The sequence below is a fragment of the Trachymyrmex septentrionalis genome, unplaced genomic scaffold (genome assembly GCF_001594115.1).
Source record: "Trachymyrmex septentrionalis isolate Tsep2-gDNA-1 unplaced genomic scaffold, Tsep1.0 scaffold148, whole genome shotgun sequence".
NCBI lineage: Eukaryota > Metazoa > Arthropoda > Insecta > Hymenoptera > Formicidae > Trachymyrmex > Trachymyrmex septentrionalis.
Window position 1 is genome coordinate 230,656 of NW_017304631.1, and position 10,988 is coordinate 241,643.

Here is a 10,988-nt window from a genome sequence, read left to right on the forward strand (position 1 = left end):
TACGAATTTATACTCTTACGTATGTAAATGTATCTTGAATGTAATTGCATTTGCATTCAAATTTCTTAAGCAGCTTATCTGTATATAAAATCATTTACACATATATTACAAGTATGTGGCAGAATATTTAATTGAGATGATTTTACTATACTTCTCAAACTATGCCTCTAAATTTGATTCTACGATATCAGGTTGTCAGATGCTGGTATACCCGGCGGCATTCAACATGACCACTGGCCCGCTGCATTGGTCACTGCTACAGCGTGCCAGAGCAAACGACAATCAATTATACGTAGCCTGTGTGTCACCGGCACGTGGCTCGCCGCCTGGATACATTGCTTGGGGGCACACTCAGTTAACCAATCCTTGGGGAGAAATACTTGGCGAGCTGGATGCCGTCGAAGATATGATAGTCTCTGATATAGGTAAATTTATTCTGCGATAGAATAATGACTGAATAGCACAATTTGCAAATTATAATATTTTCTGGTAAAAAGAAATCTTTTTTAAATTGCATCAATTATTATGTTTAAACAGCTGTATATAATTTGTTTACTTCTTCAATACGTGCGCGCGCAATTAATAGAAATATTATAATTTATTATGTACTTACAATTAGTATGAAAAACGTCAAACAAAGTATACAACTGTATATAAAATATAAATATACGTATAAATTAGGCGACATATAAAAAATTTATATATAAATCTACATATTTGTAACATTGGCATCTTAATAACATAATTGTATCTTATATCAAAATAATACATTATTACAGATTTAAAAATTGTGGATGAAGTCAGAGAGCAAATCCCGATCTTTAATCAACGTCGTATAGATCTATATGACACTATTTGGAAGAAAGAAAACTAGGAAGATATGACGATGATAATAATGCTTATATGTCATTAAGTAATTTCTCGCATGTATCATAGTCAATCCTATATGATGATTAACTATTTATGGGTAAGGGCTTTCAATTTTACATTCTCAAATATTTTATATATATAGATAAGTATTTTGTATCTACACGTGTTGTAAAGACACATGCGATACGATATTGTAAATATAATTACTGACAAAAATCTTATGAATAAAGTTTATATTATTTGATGTATAAATTTTTACTTTTGTCTTATTATTAAATCTATTGACATACTTTTTTATCACTCGAGAAAATTAAAGAAAGATTCGTTTAACCCAAGATATTCAAGTTTGTTTAGTATTTTGTTTAGTATTTTGGATTAAATTTTATTGTAAGTTCATAATATGGATTCTAAATGATCACTCATAAAAGACCTCTTGATTATTATATGATATAACTATGTGAAAAGTACATATTGTAATATTAAAGCTATCCTCTAGCTTATTTACACACATATATATATATACACGTGTGTGTGTGTGTGTGTGTGTGTGTGTGTGTGTGTGTGTGTGTGTGTGTGTGTAATTTTTCTTGTAAAAGAGTTATACTAGTTTTTTATAAATAAGTTTAAAAGAATTGATCGATTAATAATTCTTTTTATTGAATTGGGACAGGTTATAATAGAGAAAGAAGAGAGTAAAATATTGATGAGGCTTTTAGGAAAAGTATCATTTTATATTTCCCACCAGCCAAGGATATTATTATCGTCCCATCAAGATGAGACGATAAAAATTAAATAAATTCGATTCAAAATTTATTATCATACATGGCTCGGAGATACATAATATACATTATCTAAACATGAAATCCTTTATACTTCTTTTTAAAATATTTAGAAAGTGATATAAGTATATTTTAATTTAAATACTTGAGCATATCCGCAAAACATCGAAAAATTTGGCAGAACTTTTTTTAAAACTTTTTTTAAAACAAATCAAGATTATATTGTATTAAAAACTAGATCACATCCGAGCCAAGTATCGCGCATACTATAAACGTATCTATTGTAGGGATGTGCAATACGCGTATCGATGGTAAAAGTACACATATCGCACATCCCTAATCCATTGTATTGTATATAAGCTATAATAATTGAATCTTAAACATTCTTTTTATTACTCACTCAAATGGCTTTAATAGCAACACTTGTCGAACTTGGCCTTGATTTTTGCGCAAAACTTAGACAATGCGCAAATAAAATTCAAATGCAATTCGAAATTAGTTCGCCTTTGGTATTGAGAGCGGCTCAATTGAGATGTTTAGTACCTCAAATTGACGCGATTGAAAGATTGCCTTCAACGCTTGAATATGACATAAATATTAGGTAATAAGTGAGCAGCTGTTAACAACGGAAACATATTACAAATGATTATTAAAGTAGTCGTGCGAAAATGTGAATTTCCATGTAATGGATCGAAAGATATATCTGCGAAATAAGAAATATATAAATTATTATACCATATGCGATCCGGGCCAGTATTAAGTTCGCGCCGGATTATTTAAATGCGCCTTTGAGTGTAGATATGATTATTCGCAAATACTCTCTGTGACAGAGTAGATCTTAATTCACACATAACATTATTATTCATGTTATCTACAATCTCATGATTTTCTCTTATGACTTCTCGCGCAGTTCAAGATTATAGAACATTTTTATTAGCATTAACGATAATTAAATATAACGTACGTTTGTAGAATCTTAAGGATAAATATCATTTAAAAGAATAATAATTCTTCTATATAACAATTCTTTTTTCACATAGTAAATAGAATTTCCACGTAATTAATCGATTATAAATATAACATTATCAATATATTATTATTAGGTAATTATTACTATCGCCATCTTTAACGTGATTACGGATGTTTCTTCTCCTCATCTTTCTTTGTCTCCAATTTTTGAAGGAGTCGGATTGCTTTCGTCAGAGACATTCACAGCACTAAACCTCTGAGATTCGCAAAGTTATTGTAATCCAACGACAAGGGCAATAATCAAACGCCGTAAAAGTATATCACAGGCAAGCATACGTGCGCAATTACTGGAATACGTGGTATCGCAATACTGCAGACTCGCAAATATTATAATATTTGTAATATACAGCATTATGTTCCTTACAGCGAGAAATGACTTATAATAGCACCGTATTTTCATTTGCACATATTTTCTTTTGTCGTGAAAAGACCAAGAAAGTACATTCGTGTGTGCATGTCATATTATTATTATATAATTTGTATGGCCCCATGTTGCTCTGTTTTATGGCTGGTGTTGTGGCATTAGAATACTGTGTCACATTTTGTTAAAAGCAGTCAATTCTTTTTTTTTTTAGATAGTTCCCAACAAGCGTTATAAAGTAATTCTGTGATTCTATAGAAAGATTCCAAAGTCGCATTCGCACATCATTTACTAATTTCAATTACTAATTGTCAAATTTCGAGATGTTAAACTGTTCGTATATTACAATTTATGCTTCGGCTAAATTTATCGGCCAACAATTATTATGGCGCGGTATTGCAAATCGACAGTAATTATAATTAACTTATATAATATCGCATAAAAATTCACGCTTATTATAATTATCGTCGCTTTGAAATGTCGTGCGAATAATAGTTAATTGATAATCGAGTGTTAGTTGTAATAAGAATAATCGAAATGTTTTGTAATAGTTCTATGGAAGCGAGTGAAAAGTTATATATTGTCGGGATATCGAAATATGTAGCATGCATTTTAATATGATGCATTTTATTCATAAGGAAGTGTCTTTTCAAAAGAAATGATTGTTTACCAGCGTAAATAAGCAAAGCGAACGAACGGTAAAAACGATTGAATTGGAAATTGAAACGAGTCTCTGTTTTTTCAAGCAAAAAATTAGAATATTATGCACTCGAATATTCCAGTATTCGTTTTCGCGCACTAATCTCATCTAACACGTTATCACATATTGTTTCGCGAGATATTGGAAAAATAAAAATTTTGATTTGTTACACATGCACACGCGTGCACGATGTTTCAATCTTTAGTTCTTCGTTTTCAGTTTCCTTTGGTCATCCATCGTGCGCGAATTTATTATCGAAGGCGATCAGAATCAGATGTTTCGCCAATTTTTATATCATTCATTACGATTACGATATCGCTTATATGATCGCATTCTCGAGAATTGGTAAGCCGAGAAAGCTGATTGAGAATTGAATAATGAATTAATTTTCTGACGATAATTTTATATGCATTGTATTTCATATGTTCTATAAACAAAACAAAATGCTGAATTTTACTTCGAAATGAGATCAAGTACTATATGACAGTGGCTGACATCTGATTGTGAGTGTTCGGATTATTCCAAGAGCTACCCACGTCATTCCTTGATGTTTGAATACGTGCAAAATTTCGATATCTAGTTCGCATGGCGTCTGATAAGTGTTATCATGTCAAATTTGACAAAGTGGAAAAATATGAGGAAATGGGTTTTGAAAGAAAACAAAAAATCGAGAAAATAAAAAAGACTTGTTCACGCGTTTGAGTATATGTTCCACAAGCCCGACTTATACTCAAGTTCTTATAAAGTGTTTATAAATTGCTCTTATCAAAATTATGAAAAAAATGAAAAAACACTTTTTTTAATTTGGCATATGATGCAGTAACAATAATTATTATATTGAAGCTGTCGATCGAAACGATTATATCAAATGTTGTTATTTATTATTCATAAAATAAATATTCCGTTTTCTCAGTTTGTTATAATTATTTGAACAGTGACTTGATCAATTTTCAATTTAACTAAATCGGTTAACTGGAAGAAATTCCAGTTCTCTCTCTCTCTCTCTCTCTCTCTCTCTCTCTCTCTCTCTCTCTCTCCGCCGTTAATTAAGCTCGCGCTACATGGACGTCTTAATTGCTACATCGGGTAAAGAATATGCTGTTTGTCATCATCATAAATCATCTTCACCAATATCACTAACGGACGAATTCTTCGCGAATTATATCCGATAAGGGTGACGATAATTGCAATGCGGATCTCGTTTGATCGTAATTAAGGCACTATTGATAATGCGATCAGTATTATACTCAATAGATACAGGACAGAATTCTGCTCTTGGATCTTGGACGATCCAGCAGCGTCGTACACGTCCGGGCCACTCCAATCGTCACTATCGTCGAGACACTCAAATTCACAGCAGCGTTCACCCACGCGGAATCTTTTGCATTTCTGCGAAACAATCAGATCAATACTTGAGAACGAGTTTTTATAATAATTTGAGACATCGTTAAAAACAATCAGAATCATCTAAAAATATGCTATAGTTCTTCTCTCATAGAAAATAAGCGTTTATATAAATAAAAGATTTATTATAAAGATTGCTTTTTTTGTTTTACTATGTATTATATATATCCTCTCTTATTCAAAAAATTTTTTATCGATCGCTACAGATAATTTAGATCATATACTTTAAGATATGTTAATAATAATATTGTTATAGCAAAAATTTCTCCCACATTAATTTTTACTCTATTTTTAGTATAAGAAACGATTAAAAAAATTGTCACTTTAGAAAATTATTATTTTGTAAAAATCAAATTTGATGAGAAAAATTATAACACTGTGTCAAAATATGTCACCTTATTTTCTTTTCGTTGTGTCTATTATTAACTCTTCAACGGCACACATGGATCATTCGATACAGTCTAGTCATTTCTAACAGTTTTTATTTACCTGTGTAATTTTTATAACTTTTCCAAACTTTTTTTTCAATGTCTACCAGCCGAATAATTTAGTAGAGATCTTAAAGAACATGTGTGAATTTTTAAAAAATTTTTCGAGCAATTTTAACAGCCTCAAAATCGAGTTGGACACAAATGATCCGTATAGCAGTTCTATATATTCAATTCTATATATCCATAGTGCAGTTCTATAAAGTGCTGAAAATAAGTACGTCGTTGTAGAGTTAATTAATAAACTAATAGAAAATAATATTGTTCAATATTATTAAGTTAAGGTAAATATATTTATTTTGTTGTGGCAGTTGTTCAAAGTCTTCACTTGAGAAATTATAATATAGCCGATTATGCTTATTAATAATATATTTATTTTGTTGTGGCAGTTGTTTAAAGTCCTCACTTGAGAAAGCGCATTATTAATAAGCGCAATCGGCTATATTATAGTTTCTCAAATGAAGATTTTGAACAACTACCACAACATGCGCTTATTAATATCGCGGCATAGCGATCATTACGTGCGTGTAATATATTATGTATATACGACATGGAACTGTGTGCTAATTTAGATGGGAGCGCATGTATGACATTGATGTTAATCGGCGACATGGTATATAAAGAGTATAATTTAAAAAATGCAGTTAAAGCAACGAATGCTATACATGCGCGTAAATCGCAAGGTCGCTGTGACTCGCGAAATGCGATTTATTTGCGAAACTGTAACATCAGTTATTTTTTTCTTTCTTATTTTTCTTCCTCGTCTGTTGCCTCATGTCTGAAGCGTCATGATTGTCGTGATTTCGAAACTCTTTCTTATTACGCTAGTAATAAGAAATTACCTTTTGGATGAAAAATTTTGCGCTATTGTCTTCCGATAATTAAAAAAGAAAGCTACAAGAATTATCGGTCAAAAACTTAAACAGTAAGTGATTACAACGCAACTACACAATAAATAAATAAAGTGTGCCATAATTTAAAATAACCGGTAAAATAAAACGTTTTATTAAGGCATTCAAATGAGTAATGTGAAAAAATATTTATAGGAATTAATTCGATCCGAGGATATGGTTCGAATTACTCATAGATATTACATATACTCGTATTCTTCTCGAGTACTCACGTATGGTGGTGTACAATAAATGGCTTGACACCACATAGGCTCGGAATGATAGCAGACGCAGAGACTGCAAACCGCAGGTCCTGGCACATAAAGGAGACCATGTTTGACAGTGCCACCCTGAAAATCCGTACAATTCTCCTCCAGGGCGTCTGAAATAATTTATTTCATTACATCGCAAATTGACAGATACTCCAATGATAGATAATCCAATTTTCGTAACCATATGTCACATGCATTGACATGTATATACAAACAAACTTGGAAACTTTATCTGAAAATGAGTGTAAATCGACAATATAGTTTAGAAACGACATTACATTTTTTTAAACCATTTACGAAACTTGCAACATTTAAATCAGTGCTAGGCTTTACTTGCACATTCCGGCCGATTTTCAGCTTGGTTACTGTCCCTTCCTTCGATCGGCATTTAACCCCTGCGCGGGTTGGTTTATATAATATATAAAATCTTTCTTTAAATGGGATTGTTTAATATCAAAAGAGATAAATATAGAAAAATAGGCTCGAGTACACGCAATGCAATATAATTAATATGTCAAGGCTTTTTTAAACGCGAGCCGTTATAGTTACTCACAAAATAAAATTCGTTTTTAATTAAATAAGTACAGTGCTAGAAAGGTAAATATATAAACAGAAAACAATTAATGCAATACGATAGAATTGCATATACATATCATATCTAATTAAAGTAACAATTAACTATATAAAATATATAAAATAAGAAAAATATCGCGCTTTACCAAATTTTTTTAATTAAAAAGATATGTTTATCGATGCAGTATTGATAAAACGTCGATTTTCTCGATACAGCGTTGATAATCGTTTAATTGGATATCGACTACATTTTCCATTGAAGAAGATTGACATTTTATCAACGCTGCATCGAGAAAATTGAAATTTTGTCAGTGCTGCATTGATAAAATTCTTTCGAATATCAATAGAGAACATCTAATATAATTATAATCTTATATTGAAACTGGATCACGGCGTTGGTGATCAAAGATCTCCTAATCATCAGATGGAGTTATATTTTCGACTCTTTAAACGCGAAAATTAAATTGCGTATATGGGTGCAAGTGAGATTGAAACTCGGATCTACAGATCGCGAATAAATCGCACCGAGCGGCAAGCCACTCGACGCCTAAAAAGACTCTGTATAATAATGTAAAATATATGAGTAGTATCCAAAATAATAACTATTTAATTTATAATTATGTTTCAGATTTCTCTGAATAATGTAAAATTTAATATAATGAAAGAATCGTATATGTATTATTCTTATAAATTAAATTAAATGGTTATTGTTTTCCTTTTATACTACTCATATATATATATATATATATATTCAAAAATACTAAAAATAATAAAGTTGAAGAGTATATTGGGCAGTATCTTGTAGACATTTTTATCCAGAAATATTTCTCTTCCTCCTCTCCCACTCTTCTCTCTCTCTCTCTCTCTCTCTCTCTCTCTCTCTCTCTCTGTCTCAAGACGTACTACTCTGCACTCGAATCATTCAGTCCGAGGAGATAACCATTCAGAAAACAAATGTACACCTGCATTTTGGACTTTAAGGCTTCACCGGACTTCATGGACTGTCACGGACTTTACCGGAATTTGACGTACTTCGACGGACTTTGCCGGAATTCATCGGACTTCATCGGACTTGGAAAAATTCAACGAATTTCTGACAGTAGGTTGTACACCGGGATTCAAGAGTGGTTACCTCCTTCATTCAGTCACTATCTTTATACCAACCATACCCTTTGGCGTGCTATGTATAGCTATTGTTCGCTATTTGTCACTAACAAATAATAAAAGCTACTTTAAGCATAGATCTTTTAATGACAATTGTATATCGATTATTATGGTATTTTTGTGTCGCTTACTTGTTCTCGTCGGCAGAAATAAAAGAATGGTCAAGCAAAATGTCCACATAAATGTCTTGCTGATGGAGGGCCTCTTCATGATCCGCAATATGTTTACTTGGAAAGAAGTGGGATGTGCTTGTATCGAAAGGTAGTCTCTCGGTAGTGGCCAGAGAATGCCTTCGGCTACTGCCTCCTTCCATACACTGACAGTAACAGGAACATGGTGCCTACGCGCGAAAGAATCAGGGGATACATTTGTCATCGTATTAGATCAATCTCACGTGGGCGAGATCTCATCTAATGAATCGTAACTACGCGATAATTGTCGTCTTGGCCTTAAAAGTGGTCCGATTACGACGGAATTCTTGACGCGCGCATATATATTGCGGAAATCAGAATTTCGCGAGAAACGCAGAACAGCTTGATCACTGCATTGAAACTATACGGATGCGGAATATTACATACTGCGTAATCGCGGTGAAGCATTATACAATATAGAGAGCACATGATTTTCATCCATGGAGTCTATTTAAGATTTTATTTATAATAATTTTATTCGCAATTCTTTTATGATTATATATAATTTCATGTGAAGCACAAGCTATAATTTAGAGTACTATGGTTATTTTTTTAGATTATACAATGTACGAGAATAAATTTAAGATTTTCTATTTGCTATTTATCGATTGGAACTTTCTGAACGCATTCATTACAATCAGAATTTTCCAAAATTGGCGAGATTTCCTCGCCAAAAAGCTTCGCATTCGACTTTTTATCAGCAAGCTTTTTTGTCACCCTTGAAAGTTACCCTTGGGACTCAAGTCATTCGCGATTTAATTGTAATCGACGATTTCGACGCAATGAAAATCCCATTTGCCAAGTATGCATTATAAGAGATTTGAACGGCGCGATGTATCAGTAGCGTTCTTGAACTTGTTCGTTGTGCCAAAGTAAAGTTTAAAGTTGATAAGTATAAATGGTAAATACACTATTCAATGTCGCACATATATGGGAAGTTAATCTTCCATTTTTTATGAATGATAGAAATATACGATAGATTGGTATAAAATTTATTTTAGTAATCTATAAAGAACTTATTGAAATTACAAGTGTGTCTTGTAGTTGGGTAAGGTCACACGTGAAATGTGAGTATAAAGTCTTCGTGAATCGATTGTCGACATAACAATTTTTCAAAGCTGACGCGCGATCTGCAGGATCCGTATATGTAAAGACAAACTTTATCGCGCTTAAATATTGTGTATATATTATAGCTTCAATCGATAGCAAATATCACTTGAATTGTCTTCTAATTATACTATTTTATATGCTTTTTTTCTATTATATCCATATAAATCAATAAAATAAATTAAAGTAAAATCACAAACATTGAGAGTATATATGTACGTCAAATATTTTTTTTAACTGCACCGATCGGATTTATTTTAATTCGAGAATGTGAGAAAGAAAGAGATATAAAAATCTACATACGTAGCTTAATTTCTATTTTCTAAAATAAAATGTCTGTTTACAAATACTGCAAATACAAAAATGTAAATAAATGGTATAAATTACTATTCAAAGGTTATATTTACAGATTGTGACAATTTTTAAATTAAAATTTTGTTATTTTGTTAATCATGTTTTGAAAATGTTAAAAAAATATATTTCAAGAAATTCAGTATTAATGCTAAATTACTTTACATGTAGGCACTGACTTTAGAATAATAACAGATGTATAAACAACTAATAAGCAATAAAAAATATTGAAAGTTATGCGTTTCGCGGATGCCTTTCAAGAAGGCATTTCAAGAATGAATCTGGACACGGAGGAAACCCACGAAACGCATAATCTTTATATATATATTGTATATTGCATTAGAAACAATTAAAGTGTAATTACTGTGATTGGTGCTTAAAGGAGTATCAAGTTATTAAACATTCTTGTTATACAGATGTAGAGAGAGATGCTAACTTAATAATTTAATATTTACAGATAACAATAAGTTTTTTTATAACAGATGAAATAAATACTGGACGAAGATTTGACAGCAACGATTAAAAATATATCTGCTCTTTATGTTTTTCATCTACCTTTGAAAGGAAAAAGAAGATTACAGAAAGTTTTACGGAGAGAAGTCAATGTATGTTTGAAATGTACGATCTATATAGAGGTAATTATTTAAAATATCTTCATCTCCGATTTTAATGAATTTAGGCTCATTTGACGCATTTTTATTCAAAACGAAAGAATTTGGCAGAAAAACGTGGCAGTCAACCTCGTAAATCGAGATATCTATATAATTTGCTACTATATTATAAATATTTATTTTACCTGCTATAAAACC

General features: G+C 31.4%; 1 protein-coding gene and 1 pseudogene across 2 annotated transcripts in view; one reads left to right on the plus strand and one right to left on the minus strand.

Moving 5' to 3' along the window:
• The window catches only part of LOC108745801 (omega-amidase NIT2), an 8,719-nt gene extending 7,643 nt beyond the window's left edge, over positions 1-1,076 (plus strand). For both annotated transcript variants that reach the window (XM_018482169.1, XM_018482168.1), the window contains 2 exons: positions 192-425; positions 780-1,076. In XM_018482169.1, coding sequence (XP_018337671.1) covers positions 192-425; positions 780-874 — 329 coding nt within the window. In that variant the 3' untranslated portion in view covers positions 875-1,076. The remainder of the gene's footprint in view (positions 1-191; positions 426-779) is intronic.
• A 1,695-nt stretch (positions 1,077-2,771) lies between these two features.
• LOC108745718 overlaps positions 2,772-10,988 on the minus strand; it is a 9,515-nt pseudogene continuing 1,298 nt past the window's right edge.